Genomic DNA, 20063 nt, shown 5'->3' with positions numbered 1-20063 from the left:
CCATGAGACACTTTTTTGGTTTGGGTTTGTTTTTGTTTTGTTTTGTTCTGGAGGGAGGAGCTTTGTGTGTGTGTGTGTGTGTGTGTTTGTTTTTGTTTGTTGTTGTCTCGGTTTGGTTTGGTTTCCTTTGTTTTTTCAAGACAGTTTCTCTGTGTAGCCCTGAACATCCTGAATGTACTTAGTGGACCAGACTGGCCTCTAATTCAGATAAATCAGGCATCTACCTGCCTCTGCCTCCCAAGTGCTGGGATCAGAGGTGTGGACCACCACGCCTGTCCCCATTGTGTTTTAACTTCAGCAAGAATTTACGATCTGATTTACATTCAATCCTGAAGAGCTCTCCAGCCTTCAGTGCTTCTATATCCACCATTTACTCTATCTTATCTACTGAGATAAAGCAGGACACGAATTGCAAATTATTTATGTGCTAAAATATATCCAAGAACATTGAAACGTACGTTATATCTAGCCCCCCGCCCCCAAGCCTCCCATTCTGCAAATCCAACATTAAAACAGAGCCAGTAGAGCATTGGACATTTATGCGTCATCTAAGGCAGAACTCTCCCTGTAAGCAACAGTAAAAAAAATTACTGTTTTTAACCAGCAAATTAGGAAAGTGTTGAATTCATATTTGAACTTTCTCGTAAGCATTTTTCTTTTAATTTATCATATGAGTTTCATCAATCTAGAGACCTGGATATTGCAACCCACATAGTTCAATCTCAGAAATTGGAATCCGTGTATATTTTAATGCAAAGCCAATGGTCCTTTTTTTTTTTTTTTTAATACCATACTATAGATGCTCATTTCTCTACTTTGTACCATTTTTTCAAGTGAAAAGATAATGTATCTTCCTAAGGCTTATACATCTATCTCATATGTGAGAGCTTCCCAAAGCAAGTCTGCTCAGCCCTCCTGCTGCTCATCACAAAACTAACCAGGTTTTGGGCTGGAGAAGTGGCTCAGAGGTTTAGAGCACTGATTGTTCTTCCAAAGGTCCTGAGTTCAATTCCCAGCAAACACATGATGCCTCACAACCATCTATAAAGAGATCTGCTGCCCTCTTCTGGCCTGCAGGCCAGAATGCTATGTAAATAAATGGATAAATACATATTTTTAAAAAGTAACCAGGTTTTGGTAAAGAGATTAGCTGTTTACAGGACTAAAGCACAAAGCACGGACAGCTCTTCACCTTGAACAAGATTATTGATTTACAGGATCTAAATGGATTTGGGGCTTTTCCCTTTGTACTGTGAGAGCCAAGTGGGAACCGCTTTCTCTGCCATTGAGTGATCTGGTTCATCTACTTTCCGTGCAGTGATCTTCACGCATAGTGGTGTTCGCCTATTTTTTCAAATAAACATTATCAGAGCAAGAGAAAGAACTCCAATAAGCCTGGCACATCCTCTCACTTCCTCCTCTATACCTTTCTTGATCTTGAGGCACCGAGTGTTTAGTCGTGTTGTAGTTATTTCTAAATTCTATGCATGACAGAGAAAGAGGACAACTAAAAAAGGTCAATTGTTTTTCCTAAGGAACTATAAGTAACCTGGACTCAAACTTTGGTTCTCAGTTTCTGTGTCATGTACATATTAGTTTGCCAGGGCTACCAGGCAATCATGTCACAAGAGGGCTAGCCTCAGTTTCAGAGGTTGGCAGTTCAACATCAAGATTTCTGCTTGGCTGTTGGTTTTTCCTGAACCTTCGATTTTTGACTTGCAAACAGATGTCTCTCTCTCTCCACTCTGTCCTCACATGACCTTTCCTTTGTGTGAGATCCCAGGTCTCTGATGTCTCTACCTTCTGATAATACCACCCGGCATGAGGTTGAGCTGGGGCTCCTGAAATACTCTCTCTAAATATAGTAAGACTGGCTCCAGAACTTCAACTCATAAATTTGCAGGTAACACAAATTGGCCCATAACAGTGCCAGTTGCGCACACATCTATGTGGTAGTAAGAGTGAGAGTGCCAAAAGCAATTTGCTGAGATAGGTAGAAAGAAGCTTGGTTACCTTAGCCTGAGGTTCAAATCCTAAGTCTGACATGTACCCATTGTGCTAACAGTGTCTGTTTTCTTACCTGCAGGGCGTCCCTTTTAAACTGAGAGAATACTAGTTCCAGCCTCAGAAATTGGAATCCATGTATATTTTAATGCAAATCTGGCTCCTATGTTGACTGTCAACCTTTAGATTTTTTAAGATGATTATTAGCATGTATTCATTATATAAGGTAACAGGCTTCTTTGTTATAACATGTTCACATGTGCTTTGCTCATATTTATACTCTCTCTTGTCCATTCCACCCACTGGTCCTTTTTCTTTTACCAAATAGTAAAATAGTGCCCTTTCTGTTTTACACACACACACACACACACACACACACGCTTATACACATGCACACACACACACATACACACACACACACACACACACACACACGCTTTGAATAGAGACTCTACACATAAGTGATTTGTCCTCAGTCTGATTTATTTTACTTAGCATTATGATGTCTAAGTCTACTACTTTTCTTGTGCAAATGACATGACATTCTTCATAGCTGAATAAGACTTCCTGATTAAAGCATCTACCTTATGTGACTGTTGGTTGTGTGCAGATTCCACCACTTGTGCCTCATTCAGCAACGGGCAGGGTTGTGCAGGTACCTCTGGCAGGCTGTCTTAGAGACCTCTGGGGATATTCCCAGGCTTGCTGCAACTGGAGCCTATTCACCCGCTGCTTTTTATCCATTTAAATGATAAGCAGAAGCGAGAATTGGCTACTGGAGTCTGTCTAAAGGAGGCATTGCCACTCTGCCATCCCTAGATTGAACATCATAGAGATTCATGTGAAAATAAAGTAGAAGATTGGGAAATGAAATAATTTAGGAAGTATTGACAGACATCATTTCTCTTAATCTTAGTGGTTTTTAAAATTTTTTTTTTATTTTATATAATCATGGTGTGCCTCGGCCCAACTCAGAGAAAAGCACTTTAGAGTCCTAAATGCGAACATTAATTCACCATTTGAACAAAATTTTATCGAGTGCTTGTATGCAGGGCATTGTCTAAGGTGCAGAGGAGAAGACGTGGCATACCTGTCTTGGGAAATGTACGTTCTAGATTTGATACATTTTGCCCTCACATTTAAACCTTGCAAGAACTGGATGAAATAAGACCCACCAAGTATGAAAAATAAAGAAATAAAATAAAATCTCCACTGTTATTACGTTACCATGTCTTGTTATCCTGTGATCAGCGAATACACAGAGGCCCATTCACACCAGGGTCCCTCAGATGGGCTTCCTTAGCGCTGCACAGAGACCAAGCTTTGGCCTTCAGATGCCTGGGGGTGGGGGTTGGGGCTTGGCTGTCCGCCCTGCCGGCCCCGCCCTGCCGGCTGCTGGGCGCGTGGCACAGAGGGAGCGGGGCAGCCAAGTCCCCATCACCAGCCAACCACTGTGCCAGGTAGACTCCGTAGACCCAGCTCTCAGAGGCGCAGGCTTTGACGGGGAGGCTTCCTAGTGGCCTCAAGGGTCCTGCCAGTGCCTCGGCAAGAAGACCAGCACGTCTCACTTCCCAGTGCTGGTGTCTCCGGAGAGCTAGTGGCCTGGCTTAGGCTGGGCGCCTGGGGGAGGCACGTCACCTGTTTGACAGCCTCGCACTACATCAGAGAGCAGCAGCAGCCAGGAGCTCAGCGCGCCCCAGTGGATTAGAACTCACTTCCTTGCTCCTCCCTGCAGTCCCATTTAAAGCTAACTCTGGCTTTAAGAAAAAGCGGAGTGAGCTCAGTTTCTGCAGCGCTTTCTTCTGCAAGATGGTAAGTGAGGAGCTGGCCTTAGCTAGACCGCTGCCGGAGCCCAGGGGTCCTGGAAGACAACAAACTGCATTTAGAATTAGAATGTATTCCTGTTTGGGAGATAACCTTGTACTTTCCAATTAAAACAGGACTTTTTTTTCTTTTTCTTTTTCTTTCTTTCTTCCTTTTTTATTTTTTTTTTTAATGCCCCGCACCCCTTTATATTCTCTGTTCCTTCTCCCTGCCTATTTACCTCCCCACCCCAACCATTCTCCCTCCTCTGCAAGGCTTTCTTTCCTTCCACCTGTTCCTCTAGATTATGCACATATTTGCAAACACTTAAATGTGAACTATTTGTGAGTGTTTGGGGTTTGTTTTCCTCTCAGGTGTCAATTGCGTAATAGCTTAGCTCTGATTCCAATATTAACCTCAGGAAAGCAGTCTACAAACATACTTTTAGAATAAAAGAAAATAGCACCTGATAAACTTTTGGCTGGTTTTTCCTTGGGCAGCACTGCCCAAGCTGTACTCCAAACTTTCACTCACCACCTACAGGGGCCAAGTGCTACCCAGGTAATTCAATGATAATAAATCAGTTCTTTTCATATTGTCCTCCTCCTCTTCTTCCTCCTCTTCCTCTTCCTCCTCCTCTCTCCTCTTCTTCCTTCTTTCTGCCTTCTCTTCTGTTTTCTTTATTCATATTATGTCCAAGAAAGTCTTCAAGGCAGCAACAGCCATGTAGTGGTCAAAAAGTTTGCTCAAACCTGGCCTCTGATAGAGGGGGTGTGTTTGACCCGATTAAACATTGACACATCATTAAGAACAGGCTTTTGGACAACTGCACAGACATTTGGAAAGACCATGTTTGAGGTTTGAGGAGTGAGTGGGGCGCGGCAGGAAGGTATTCACTGAATCAGAACGCTGGAGAAAGCATGCCAGGTGACTACTGGAGGCAACTTGACTTGGAAAGGACACTGAGCTTTATGACGGAGGGAACTGGAACCCGCTGCCTTTACTCTCCACTTTTGACTGTTTGTCTGGCCTGATGTGATGCCCCAGTGACTAGAGTTGGGGACATCATGTCTGTTATCACCTCTGTATACATATATACCTAGGCATGTATATCTATTCAGGTATAAGGCAAACACCTGATTCCGACTCCCAGATTATTAGGAGGTTACCTGAGATGAAACCATGTAGAATTGTTCACTGAGCCTTTTTAGTCTGGGATCTTTGTCTTTCGAGGTTATTAGAAATACAACCAAGATATCAACTGCAGAGAAACAAACAAACAAAGTTCTTACATGTTTGAATCATAAGACTTCATTCTTTTTCATTTCTGGGTAGCTTACCAGTTGAGCTAGGCACTTCAATAGGAAATATTCTTCTGATGTTTGCCAGCCTGGTCCATCCAATACTATGGTGAAAAGACTTTAGGAAAACAACGGGTAATTCAAAGAGCCTATTTTTTGTAGTAATTATAATCACACCATTCAAATATGAATCTAGACCTGTAATTATCATGTCCATTATTTATCTGTCTCACCACATACAATTTCTCTCTGTTCCTCCCACTGTCTCCCAACTGCCATCACGCCATCTCCCACCCACTGGTCATACTGAATTTCACAGAACACCATTCTACCTTGCCAAGATCAGTATTCTGTAGGAGGCCAGAGCTATGATTGCCCGTATTCCACTACGACGTCAGAATCCAGTGTTGACGTTTCCAAGGAGACGTGGGTCTCTTTCTGGGCTGCTGGTCTCCTGGACAACACAGAGCCCCAGCCAGCAGCACAAGCACTGGGTAAGTTCACCTCTTCGGCTTTCCTGATAGATGGGATCTCCTCACAGCCCCCCTGTGACTGTAAGCATCAAGGACTGACCCTCTAAAGAAAAGGAGGTAGTACAGAGAACTTAAGTAAGCCCTTCAGACTCTTGGGTTTTATAGCATAAAACCTGTTGTTCTGTCCCCATCAACTAGTAAAAATGAAACTTCTCTAGATAACATGTGGCATTTCCTTCATTTTGTAATTCTTGAAAAATTCCAACTCAAGGAGTAACTTTGGGTCTGTAAGAAAGCTTCATAAACAGCACCTTAGTAGCACGTGTTTGGAGTCAAAGCATCAGGTAGGGGATTTATTTTGTAATTTGGTGAGATTCCTGCGAAGTCGAGAGAAAAATCAAGAATGAGTTACAATGTTTATTTCATAGCACAGATTCCATGACCTGTATTTCATACATGGGAACCACCATTCACCTTACACACACACACACTTCAACTCTAGAGAGATCTCCAACATTGATGGAAATTATACTCACCACTAACATTGGAGTGGAGCTTAATGAATATTCCTACACTTATTAAAGGGAGTTCTGTGTTAATTCTTGGTTTCTGGAACACTCTTAAGCCCTACAGGAGTAAATACCTCTGCATTCTTCCTGCCCCAAGGTATTTTGGAGATTGGTGTATTTATGAAAAGATGCTGAAGCAAAACAAAAATTGAGTGGAACACACATCATGGAGGAAGTTAATCAGTCTTGTGTTTTTACTATGAGCAATTTTATAAATGGAGTGTCTCTAGATGTAAACTTGGGTTTTATTTTTATTTTCTTGCTTATTATTTTCATTTAATCCTAAATGTTTCAACAACATTTTCTGTCCAGCTGCTCAAGAGGAAGAATGAAACCCAGGGTTCAGGGAGTGAAGTCTACAGGACACTAGCATGCAGATACAGTTTTTGATTGATGGACATAGCTTGCTGTAAAATATGAAAAAGAAAAACCAGAAATTTCTTTGAAAAACATTAAAAACATATAGATAGAAACAGTTGAAATCAACCAGGTGTGATTCAGCAGTGAAATCTCGATAAGGATTGGGGGTTTGGCTCAGCCTCGGAACACTTCTCCAGCACGAACAAGGTCCTCATTTTAATGTCCAGCTTAAACAAACAAACAAACAAATAAATAAATACAAAAACAAATAAATAACTAATGGAAAATGTTATCATGCCATGAAATAAAACTCTGTGCAAACTCTGCCCTTCAGATTTCACAAGTAGGCAGAGAGAGGGGGAAATAGAGCATCACAGGATTTGACTGCGGCACCAAACATAACGCTATCACACGCTGAGCATCAGAAAATATGATGCACACTAGAAAGCGATAGTGGAATTGCAGTATTGTGCCAAGTGGACCGGCAGGATCAGCAAATATTGCTAGGAAGAGCTGGTGCAGACGAGATAGCCTTTATTAACTTACCCAGAAAAAAAGTACATGCACATGCCAGGAGCTGCTCACACATTTTTGGAGTGCATCTCTTTAGCCACATTTGTAGGCAGTATGTAAATGCTTGCCTACTTCCTTCTTCTGAAGTCTTTAAAAATTGTTTTCCTTTGCAAAAAAAAAAAAAAAAAAATGTAATTAAAGCTATTAAACTTTAGAAGTGTTTGTTGAGTTTTTAATCACATGATTGTAAATATGTTTATTCATTTGCTTTGTATTTTCACGTAGACTCATCCTGTGACTTACATTTTCCTGTCCTGGACTCATGCTCATGGGAAGAGGCTCAGCTCTCATCTCAGCTATACAGAAATAAGCAGGTATGGATAGGGAGTGAGAGCACAGAGACCAGCCAAGTTCCAGAAAGTCCATTCTCCCCTGAGTCTCCCTTTATTTCATCTTTCTCTATTGGTTTTATATCTTGAATCTTTTAAAACTTCACAGTGGTTCAATGTTTGTTGTGACACACAACAGTAACTGTGTGTCCAAAGAGACCAAAAGTTAGACGAACAAACTCACAGAAACATAGGCTCCAAAAAACCCATGACTGATCTCCCAGTTCACTAATTTCTTTTTTCCTTCTCTGTGGATTATTTCTGCAGCCCTTCACCGAGGGCTGCTGCACAGAACAAAGGATGAATGCAGTAATGTTTTAAACAGTGCACATAGCTCATCTTTGAGAGGATGGATGTTGATAAAAGTTTCCCAAAGATCACTTCCTGGATGCCCAATTTTCTTATCAAACAGTCAGGTTGTTAGGGAGGTAGGCTCGTTTAATAAGTTCATAACAAAATATAACTGATAAAAAAAATGAGGCCTACAACTTCCCTTTCCAGGTTTCATTTGTGGTTGTTCCCAAAGAGCAGTTTTACTTATTGGACACACAGGCAGACTAGTCTGAAGCTGAGGGAAACCACGCCACATCTCATCTCGATGTTCATAAATGTGCGAGGAAGGAGCCCTGCCAAGCCTTCTCACCATCCGTCCTGTGTTTAAACAGTTCCTTGTGGCTCCCTTGCCTTCATACCCACCTGACTCCCTGTGGTTACAATTTGGAGCGTCACCTGATCTCTTTAAATACTTTGTGATGAATGGAATATGCAGTGCACAAAATTGAACAATCTGTGGTAGGGAGTGTAGATTTAATTTAGGACTCAGAGGACTAGGGCTCTTTGAAATTCTGTTCATAAAACAAACAAGAATAATCAAGTTCAAGAGGTTTGGGGAGCAAGGCATTATGATTAGGTTACAAAACCAATACGGGGGAGCAGCCTTCACCATTGTATGCTTCCTGCAGCTCCAGGACACTCTAGTGCAGAAGGAGGAAGAACTCGCTAGGCTACACGAAGAGAATAATCACCTCAGACAATACCTGAATTCTACTTTGGTTAAATGTCTGGAAGAAAAGGCCAAGGTATGTAATTATCTGTTCTACAAGGTCAAGGCAGTGAGTTGACAGAGGAAGTTGCTACGTAACACCCCATGACTGAATGTATGAAGTTTACTGAACAAGATGTCTTCGCGGGGCTTAGCAGAACTTCCTTATACTTCAGGAAACATATGACTTTAACAGGATTTTTAGACATAATTTCCCAGAACTTTCTAGCTTCAGATCTTGGCTAGCCATGACAAAGGGAATTTGTTTAAGGACAAAAGTGAATCAGAAGAATTGATAAGACTAATGATGTCAATAAGGAGTGGAATATTAGAGTTGAAATCAAACGTAACAAATATCAGTAGTTCTAATTATGTGATAGCTGTTAGCTAAAGCTCTTCCCTCAGCCTTGTCTTGGGGTATTATTATTGCTGGAGAGAGACACGATGACCATGGCAACTTTTATAAAGGAAAGCATTTAACTGGGGCTGGCTTAGAGTTCAGAGATTTAGTTCATTGTCATCACAGTGGGAAACATGACAGCACATGGGCAGACACATGATGCTGGAGAGGTAGCTGAGAGTTCTACATCAGGACCCGAGGCAGGAGGAAGAGACTGCCACACTAGGCCGAGCTTGAGCATCTGAGACCTCATTTTTTCCACCAAGGCCACATCTACTACAACAAAGCCATAGCTCCTAATAGTTCCAATCCCCATGGGCCAAGCATTCAAACACATGAGATGCGGGGGCCATTCCTATTCAACCCACCACAGGGCCTTTGTTATCTTAACTGGTAGATAGATGGGCCTAGGTCCTTGGTAAAACTCTCTCTGGGGGCTGTCAAGATGACTAAGGAAGTAAAAGGCTTTCTATGCATTGAAGAACTGATTTTGGACCACAAAGTGCTCACGTTAAAATCCAGGCACCGAAGCACTCATCTGTGATCCTAGTAGATTACAGCAAAGCAGATCCAGCCTAGGAAGGCCTGTGAGAGACCCTGCCTCAAAATATAAGGTAGAGAGTGAGGGAGGAAGACACACAACTCAACTTCTAGGCTTATACACCGGGGCGCGTAGGCAAGCGTGTGCACGCGCGCGCGCGCACACACACACACACACACACACAGATAAGGAGGGGGAGGGACAGAGAGAGAGGGAGACAGACAGACAGACAGAGAGACAGACAGACAGAGAGACAGAGAGACTGAGAGACAGAGGAGATAACTGTATCCAAAAAAGCTGAAATGCATGAATATACTTGGACTCCAAGCGTCTCCACTGGTGATTAAGGACTATGCAACCATCCCATCTTTATCCAGATTTTCCTTGCACTTTTATATGAACTGCTTTAACTTAAGGATAAATAGCTCATCTGTAACCTTTTTCTTCATCTTATTTCTAGACAAATTTTGACTTTTATCTAACTTTGATGCTACCACCTGCTTTTGACTTCAGAGTAGATTCGCTCAGCTTGATTCCTTTACAATCCAGTTAGCTTTGACTAAGACACATATTGCTTTACAGTTGCTAGTAATGGAATCCTAACATTAGTTATCAATCTATAGAAAGTATTTTATTAAATCATTATGTGATAGTAATTAGGTGTTTTAAATCTCTTGATATATTTCTAAATTTAGAATAATATAACACATCATATGGGAGTGAGTAGTGTTTAAATTACAGGTTCTGTCTAGATTTAGATGAATAATATTCACATCTAGGCTAAGCAGAACTCAGCTAATTGCTCTTATGCCTATGTATTATCTTATTTATTAATGATTTTAATAGCGTCTGCATCTAGTGAGAAAGATACACAATCAATGGTTTATATGTGATGATCCTATTTTATTTACTTACAAATCTGTTAGAAAAAATGACAGCTGCTATTAGCATCAGCTTTTACTTGTCTTAGTTGAAATCTTACAAACTTCATCTGGTTTCTTCAACTTTTAAAAAATGAGTAAAGGGTATGAATCAAATTAATAATTAATTAAGGATATCTTCTCAACAAACACTAGTTCACTGATTAATTTCACTTGTGTGGGAATGCACAGGACACTTAGACATTTTTCCTAAGCAACTGGGTGAATAGTAAAGCCCCAAAGGAAATACAGTTCTCAAATACTGTTTTTCAGAAGTTGCTATCATCAGATGAGTTTTCCAAAGTGTGTGGAAGACTCAGAAAGGAGAAGAGGAAACCTGAAGAACACAGACACCCTTCTGCTGAGATCCCCCAGTTCAAGACTGCCAAGAGAAACCTCTCCACAGAGTTTTCTAACTGTGATGAACAGCCTGGGCCCTGTGTGGACCCCTGGGTTCTTCAAACCCTTGGCTTGAAAGACCTCAACACCATTGACGACACCCTACCAGCTAACTACAGTGCCATCGCCTCTCATCCCAGAATAGTCCCCAGTACATCTCCCCAGTTTCTACATAATGCTGTTGCCTATGCAAATGTCCCCAGAGACCTACATCTTGATTACGGAGGTGAGAGAACACATGCCCCACACACCACTGCCATTCACCAGCAAGACTGTCACTGTGTCCCTAGGCTTTCTAATCCTCCAACAAAGGTGCCAACTGTTCCCTACCACACTGCAGATGTGTCACCCAACAAGACAGAAGTGGCCTTTTCCACATCTCTGAGTCCTCACTGCAATGTGAAAACTCACTCTTTCCACCATGGACAAGCCTTTGTGCGTCGAGATGAAGAGGGAGGATGGAAGTTTACCTGGGTCCCCAAACAGCCTTAGTGACCCCTCTTCTATCATAGAGTACTGCCAGGACCTCTTTTTATACAGACGTCTTGTATATGGACTTGACCACCCAGAACACAGCAGCATTTGCCTGCCTCCTGCCACTGCCAGTGGTCCTCTAGGTTTCATACTTAGGTCTGTAGGGTATGGTTGTAAATAAATCATCCTCTTAGGTAACTGCTCTTCTTTGACTTGTTTACATGCCCATACCTGCAGTTGGCTTTCTCTTTTTTGTCTGATGCCTGGAAATATGTTTTCTAACTACCTATATAGTTTTTGTAGATAAAGAGAAATATACTTTTCTAATGATGGCCAGTTTAACAGCACATCATTTTTGGCTAAATTGTCTAAAGGTTGCTTTTATTACTCCGCTGTTTGTCTTTATTTCTAAAAGCTTCTTTTAGAATGAGTCCTGGTTCAGTTTCACATATTTGCTACTGAATGTTCACAGATTGTGGGGTCTACCCATCGGTGCTACTAAGGACACAGTCTCAGTGTGAGTAACATTATGTCCATGGAAGATTGAGTAATTAAATGTCCCATGGTGACGTTGTCAAAGTGTCCCCTAAACAATGCTAAATTCACTGAGAAGCAATACCAATGACAAATTATAGCAATGAAAATAACTACAGCTACCTTAACATCCAATATGGCATATTAATCTCTATTGGCACCTGGCACTGTTTCTTTGAGTAGTGTGACTCAAACTTTTTCAAGGGACTTTAACCTCTTTCTTTCTTTCTTTCTTTCTTTCTTTCTTTTTCTTTCTTTCTTTCTTTCGTTTAGTTTTTTGAGACAGGGTTTCTCTGTGTAGCCTTGGCTGTCGTAGACTCACTTTGTAGACCAGGCTGGCCTCGAACTCACAGTATCCACCTGCCTCTGCCTCCCGAGTGCTGGGATTAAAGGTGTGCGCCACCACGCCCAGCAACCTTTTTTTTTTTCTTTCTTTCTTTAAAGGCAAGGTTTATTAAACTATACATGGTCTGACAACTCTGTCACTGGAGGCGTGGTCTAGCTTACCATTAACATTGCCTTATCCTTGTTCATCTTCATTCAGCAATCCCCTCAAAATCTCTACAGAATATTTAGGATCCATGTTGGACAAGACACAGTGACATATGTCCTGAGGCCTAGACCCGTGCACAGGTTAACCTTGAGAAAACTATTTCATTTGTGTGAGGGCTTACTTTTTTTTTTTTTTTCAACTCTAGAATAGAGAAGCTAGACTAGGTAATCCCTAACATGTGGAGTGGAGTGAGGGTTCCATCAGTGTTGGTCCGTGATGTCATCCTCGTCTACTCTGCCCTTTAGTTTTGATAGTGATGCAGACTTGTAGGATGAAACTAATACACAATCAAAGCAAGAAAACGATGACTTAGCATCACAGATTCTTCTCTGTTCACAATATCCTTCACCATAAGCCAGTTTTGGGTGTTAATTTATCCTGATGAAGAATCATTTGTATCTACCACTAGAGACATTGATTTTCAAACACTGCATAACTTGAATGCAAATACTAACACCAAGGATTCATCCCTTTCTAGATTAAAGACTGGTTCACACAAGTTTGTTTCCTTTCCACCTGGTTCTCAGAACTAAGCATGTGTCATAGGCATGTACCTGTTTTGCCTGCGTACAATCCATTGCTCTTTCTCTCTCACATGTTCTTAAGCAGTCACGTCACAGAATACATATCTGAAATGTGTACTGTCTACAATTTTTTTGTAACAAAGATGTTCCTTTGGTTTTTTTTATCCTTTGTTCTTTACTTTACTTTGATCATGAAATCAAAGAATCTGTGCTATAATGTTTATTGCTAATCAATTTTACTATCCATGAAGGCACTTGTATCCACTGTAGTGTTTTCAGAATTCATGCAGCAATCGAACTTATGAAAGCTTTATTTTCAAAGGTGTGCCTTTTACATTCTAGTATCCACCTCCCCGGTGGGTAACATCAATCTTATTTCAAAATAGCAAACTTAAAATTAGAATTGATTGTATGTTGCTCTACTACAAATTGAGTAAGCAATGCAATTATTTTGAAAGTCAAATAAACAGAAAAATAAAATTAGCTAACAGGTATTTATGTTGCATTGTTTAAGTGTTGTACGGTGTGACAGATGCCATGAATAAGTGCCCAAACTCATCACAGTGCACCCGGTGCACAAAGAACCTCCACATATGTAGCACAGCTTCTGAGCATTGCAAAGCAACTGGGTTTCAGCTTGGCTTATAGAAATTACACCCCATTGTTAACTTGTTTAGACTTATATTATGAAAGGTGGCATCAGAGGGAAGATCACATTTTTGCCATTGTATCTTGAAATTTCTAATATTTATTTGAGCTATATAGAGAATATAATTTTGTTGATGTTTAAGAAATTTGAAATTTCATTACTTGAGAGCATGTTCTGACTTTTATGGCTTGATCTTGTCTCTCCAGCAAACCAGCTAAAATTTCACAAGATAAAGTGACAGACGCTCTTTCTTTTTCTGAATGTGATGAGCACTTTTATATGGTGCAAACGCTTTCAAACCATGGATACTTCTCCCTTTGGGTTATAACCATAATCTTCTTTGTTTGCACTTTGTTGCACATTTTGTCATATGTTTATAGCTGGGTTAGTATCACTGGCATTTAGGGTTACTGATTGTTTCCTTTTTCCAGGTATATAAATGAGACTTTGGAATAATCTATGGCCTAAAAGATGGATACAGCAGTCTTGTATCCATATGAACAAAACCTGTCCTCTTATGGATACAACCATCTTGAACCTAAATTCACATGAGAATTTTAATCTAATGTTGATTTTTTCATTATATTTTAAACTTCTGTCTGTTTAATAATATTATATTAACTATCTGAAAATTTTATACAATGTATTTTTATTATATTTACCAACACCCCCAACTTCTCCTAGATCAACTCTCTCTCTACCCTCAGAACCTTACCCACCCAACTTCTTTGTTTTGGGTTATTTATGAATAAACCTAACAGGTTAGTACTTAAAAAACAAATATATGGCATTAGTTATGTTTTAAAATATGTTTTAAATCTGTGTTTTGTTAGATGAACATGAGCATTTAGTTTTAAGTCTTATAGAATATATACAAATTTCAGTACAATTTACTACTTGCATTTTAAATGCTATGATTTATTTGTGATTGGAACTATTTCTAATTATATAAGTCAATATTGTAATGAACCTATGACTAATAAACCACAAAATTCATTTTACAGCCCTTTGACTCTTATTTTAGAAATGGTTTGCAATGAATGAAGTAATGTGCTAAGAAATAGCTTTTATACCAATTTCTGCTATTAATTTTACATCCTAAAATACGTTTCATATCCAAATCAGTTTTCAAGTACAGATATTAACAACAAGAGAGCTGTTTAATAGATATAACCTATACTAAGCTCTAATAAAGATATGAAAATGCAACATTTTTAAAAATTAAAGGAGCTGTAAATAAGGGGCACACCTTGAGCATGTCTGACTAAACTAAGAACACTGTCTCTGAAGAAGGGAGCATCCTTTCTGATAGGGACAGGAATCTCTGGTTGGGGATCTTCAAACAAGCTCTGACAGGGGGCAAATCCTTATATGGTGATAAAGCTGTGCTCACACAAACAAACCCAACAGAAAGCAGGGAGTGACAAATTTTGTGAACTGAAAAGGCAAGTTGTGTCTCATAAAACACTTTTTCATCTCCTCCTCCTCTTTCTCTTCTTCCTCCTCTTCCGTCTCCTCCTCCTCTTCCTTTTCCTCCTCCTTCTTCCATATAATTGCCCCAAATGACAGAAGCAAGATGGTAGCGATGCCAAAGGGAATAATCAGCAGACAAGATAACAGCACATGGACACTGAGCATTTTCCCCATCTGTGATCTATTCAAGACTATAATTTACAGGGTGACTATTAATATCTAGAAAGAATACATAGAAATTCTTTCTCAGTATCAGGATTTTATCTGTTTTGTGCACCATCATTTGATTTTCTTTGTTTTGGTGAAAATTATGACTGAATCTCTCTCTGAATAATACTCGAACATGAAAATTATGAATGCACATATGGAAGGCATATAAAGAAATTTGAAATAAGTGTAACTAGAAAATATTATGCTGAGTCTAGCACTCTATATCAAGGAATACAAACACTGAATGTTCTCTCTCATAATTCAGTCCTAGCTCCAAATCTTCAGATGTGAGTATACAATCTAGAGAAACACCAGAAATTAGGAAAATAAATGATCAGAGGTTGGGGGATTTATTGATAGGGGAATATCAGGATACAAACAATATGAAGGGAATGGGATTAACTGATTGCCAAAACCATCTAGGCTATTGCTGTTGTCCTTGGTTGGCTCCCAACAGTTGAAAGTGAGTCCCTATTGATGAAGACACCATACACTTCAGATCCAGGATTCAAGGGTCCATGATGGATCTAACCTAGCTCCCTGAGAGCTAGGTTTCATCGTACTGAAGGTATATGCAAGCGGCTGAGGGAGGAAAATAATCAATAGTCCTACCCAGCTTTAACACCCATGAACCACAGCAATGACCAGCATGGCATGATATCCCCGAGTGCAGTGGTATGACTTATACCTTGGTGGTAGCCAGCAGCTCTCTAATTGGTCTTAGTGCTGCTCAACAGAAGGGAAACTTTCCCAACTTTCAAGGCCTAGTGATGTCATGGATTTTAAGGAGAACCTTATAACACTTTATCCAACCAAAACAACTCCTAAGTGAATTAGAAATTGTTACATTACTGCCAATGATTAGTGTATTTCTTACCTCTCATCAAAGGAGCTGCTTCTTGTAGCAGACTAGGGTCAATAAGGAATGCCACAACTGGCCAAAATACAAGGAAAAACCGATCATCAGTTTCCTAGAATCAATAAATACAACTACAGCAGAACCTCTGCACCTTAGGCTCAGGGAGCATCAAGAAAAGCAGATTGAAAAGAAACGCCAGGGAAGTTATACTTGTGATGGTTTGGTATCATGATTGCCTATACAGGACTTGAACTATAACAACAATAACAGACGTGCTCCATAGAAAGGGATAAATCTCTTGAGGCCCTGTCCCTAGATAAAGAGTTACAGGAAGCTAATGGCCACTGAGAAAGAAGGATAGTTAGTCGTTTTCGGGAATGCACCCAGTTATTGCTTTTCAAACACCAAAAATGGTCAATCCTGAAGACATATACACACAAACAACACGAAGCCGACTGAATAGGCCATATCTATGCATCTCTATATGTATTTAGTATAACAACTTCAGAAAGGATATACATTTGAGAACGATCACGGATTGGGGACACATGGAAGAGGTTGGAGTGAAGAAAAGAACAGAGAAATGATGTGAATATGTACGTGAGACATATGAGAAAACAGAGGCGCAGTTTTCTGGTAACAGCACAAAAACTAATCAAAGCCCAATACATTTTTCTTTGTGCTATAATATATAATGCTCATTATGTGGAAGCCAAATGAATGTATGGCACCATGGTGCTGCAGAATATACCAGGCCATTGATTCAGAGGCCCTGAAAATGGAAAGGGCTCTTAATCTGTTATCTCACTATTACAACTGGTCTAGTTGGAGACTGAAAATCTCATCACATACAACAGGGACAAATTTAGTATGAGGAAGGGACAGTGGCAAAATATCAAGAACTGAATTATCATTTAACGCACTAATGGCCCTCTTAATGAAAAGGCAGAGAAATTAAAAGGAAAATTAACTTCTTTCCCAATTACTTCTGCTCACCTGACAACCTAATGTACAAATATTTCACATGAAAGTCTATCAGACGATGATGAAGTGTTTATTAAGTGGATGAAGCGCTTGCAAAGCAAGCACAGGAACTAGAGTGCAAATCCTGAGGCTCCGTGTCAATCAGAGTGGATTGACTAGATAGAATGAATGGAATCCGATTTCTCAGTGGCTCAGGGAGAGATCCTGCCCCACTAAATATAAAGGAAACCAATTGAGAGAGACACTTTGTATAATCTGGGTCTCAACATATACACACAAATACATGTCTATCTACATAAATGGAATATGTGTGTATACGGTACAGCACACACACACACACACACACACACACACACACACATGTTCATGCATACAAAATTTTTCAAGAAATAGAGTTCATATTCATTGAGGTATTGACATTATTCTCTTTTGTGTGAACCATTTTAGATAATTCTCAAGGGCTAGGAAGATAGTGGGTTAGGACACATACAATGCAGAATCCACACATTTGAGCACCCCAGAGACATTTCCTTGTTCTATCTTTGAAAATTGAGGATTAAATATTATTTTCTCAGGGAAACAATGGATGGATTTGGCTTTGGCTTTTGCCTTCATCTTTATGCTAAACTGGTGATTTGAAATACAAAGGCACAGAAACGGTGTTTCAAGGTGATTTCCCATTTCAAGAGAGTCCTTAAATGGGGTGTCCCTCTGGGTTGATGCTTCTGTATCTCAGGAACCTCTGGAGGGAATGTTCCCTCAGGATCCTTCTTTGAAAGGAAGAGGTGCACAGAGCTGACAGCAGGGGCAGCTCTTTAATGAGGATGCTGTGAGAAGTCAAAACACCTCCTTACATTTGGGCAAAAGGCCAACACACACCCTCTTTTCATGTTGGCCTCTTGAGATTTGTTACCTTATAGAGGCTGCAGAATCACCCGTCTTCCACGCCTGTCTAGCAGGGTGTGGTTCCAGGTAGAATCTGGATGTGGCACCTGTACAGGTACTCCCTTGGGCCCAGCTGCCTGGTGAGCTGTTTGAATGGCAACACCACAGCCTCCGTTGGGAGTTAGAACACCGTCTTGCCAAAGACTGCCTTTTCTCCTTTGGAGTGTGAGGCTCATGACTAGCTCTGATTGGCCCACTTACTGTGCTCACTAAACCTTTGTATCAACATTTTAGTCAATAGATTTTTGAAATGATGGATGGTGAATCCTTGTTGTGAGCTATCTCATTAGCAGCAACAGAGCCTAAAAGGGCTTAGGGCTCTAAACTAGCCCACTGATGAATTCAAGAAGCACTCGTTTCTTTTTTAGCTCCTTTGGATGCAGACATATTAATATCTGCAGCAAATACTAGGATATGTTTATGTTGGCAAATCAAAACACAACATGCTCAAATGTCCTTTGATTTTATAGCCATGATATTATGGACAGTGAAAGGACTCCTCTGTTCACAGTGTGGCCTTAGGAAAGAATACTCCTTCCTTCTCACTGTCAGTGTTTTGGCCTAGAGTGATGATACTTTTTTTTTTAAAGGATGATGTACACTTTCAGATTCTATTATTTATTCTTTCCCTTTTCATAGTTAAGAGTGTTCCTTTTCAAATCCCCAAATGAAAAGCCTTCATATGTTCTAAGACACATCATTTTAAATAAGCAATACATATTTCTACTTATTTAATTCTCTATGTGCTCATTTCAAAATATGATGATGTCTTCTAGGAGCTATGATACAAATTCCAAGAGTTGTTGAAGACAGGAAAATTGAGAAAGAATTTGCTTATAGCATCCTATCATGGACATTCAGGGGCTGCAAAGTTGTGATTATAAGTAGTTCAGGCACAGGTAGGAAGGATATAAGAAGACAGACAAGACAGTGTGTGAGACCTATCAGGAATAGGAAGCAGCAGCATGCTTGGTTACACGATTTCTTCTCATGAAGGATACATATGTCCCTGGAATCCAGAGGAAGTATCTCCATACGTAGAATTTCTATCTACAGTAACAAGCTAATAAAGTGCAACTACTGTAAAAGAGCAAGGCGATGATTTAGAAGGGCTGCTCCTGCTGCCAGAGAGCATCATCCTTCGTGTCTGTTTACACTGGCCTTAAAATAATAGCTGGCGGTTCTAACTTTTATAGATTTCCTTTGAAAATAACCAGAATTTCTTAAGATTAAATGAAACATCCCTCAAGGGAAAAAAACACTAAGGTAGTTTTCACATTCCTCATTTCAATGTGCTGTCAGTAACAGTTTGATACTTCTTTGAAAATCTTACATAGGCTGAGCATGAACACTAGCAATAGTGTATCATAGGTACCACTGTCTGTCTGCGAAGAACATACTGTGAACCAGGGCGTATGCCTGCAAAACATGGGGAAAAGCCAGTGTCAGTGTCCTGGAGATAGCAGATATAGGACTTGTCAGTTCTCAAACCCAGCCAGAGATACACAGCTCAGCTTGTCAGAGTAGTAAAAAATACAAAACAAAACAAAACAAAAAAAACTGATGTTTTTATATACAATAATTGTAATTTTTCCAAATATGAAAGAATTTTGACCCTCCTGTGGCAACATGTGTTACAAGGTTTTAAAATCTGACCATGCTTTGGTGCCTGTAATAACCAACACTCTGGGGAATATTTACACATTAGATCTATAACTATTAAAACCCAATTTTATTTATTTTCATTTTCTGCTTATATATGTGTGCCTGGCTATATGTATGTCTACGACATACATATAGGGGCACACAGAGGCCACTCAGTGCTGAAACCAAACTAAGGACCTCTTCAAAATCCTCAAGTGCCTGTTAATCACGAAGTCATCTCTCTGGCCTCTTCAACTTCTGAATTTACAAATACCTGTTAAAGCAGCCTTTATGGTTGTATCCAGACTGTACCAAATTTAAGATAATCAGTTAAAAGTTCCTTCTGAAAGATTATTTTAGCTAAAAGTAAATGGGATTATATTTTCTACTTCATAGGCCTATCACTTTAATCAAGCTATTCCACAGCTTTTAATTTTTCAGAAATTTAAAAAATATTTCAAATATTAGTAAAGTACTGTTTCAAGGTAACAGTCAAATGA

The 20063-nt window shown here is 39.9% G+C and overlaps 1 protein-coding gene across 1 annotated transcript in view; it reads left to right on the top strand.

Moving 5' to 3' along the window:
* Gmnc (geminin coiled-coil domain containing) overlaps positions 1-11268 on the top strand; it is a 79398-nt gene extending 68130 nt beyond the window's left edge. Inside the window, exons 3-7 of the mRNA XM_051150536.1 lie at positions 3740-3816; positions 5428-5602; positions 7309-7397; positions 8375-8491; positions 10589-11268. Coding sequence (XP_051006493.1) covers positions 3740-3816; positions 5428-5602; positions 7309-7397; positions 8375-8491; positions 10589-11206 — 1076 coding nt within the window. The 3' untranslated portion in view covers positions 11207-11268. The remainder of the gene's footprint in view (positions 1-3739; positions 3817-5427; positions 5603-7308; positions 7398-8374; positions 8492-10588) is intronic.
* Positions 11269-20063: the final 8795 nt, after the last annotated feature.

Source organism: Acomys russatus, chromosome 8, assembly GCF_903995435.1.
Source record: "Acomys russatus chromosome 8, mAcoRus1.1, whole genome shotgun sequence".
Taxonomy (NCBI): domain Eukaryota; kingdom Metazoa; phylum Chordata; class Mammalia; order Rodentia; family Muridae; genus Acomys; species Acomys russatus.
Note: the sequence above shows the minus strand (reverse complement) of the source record. Positions and strands in the feature narration are given on the sequence as shown.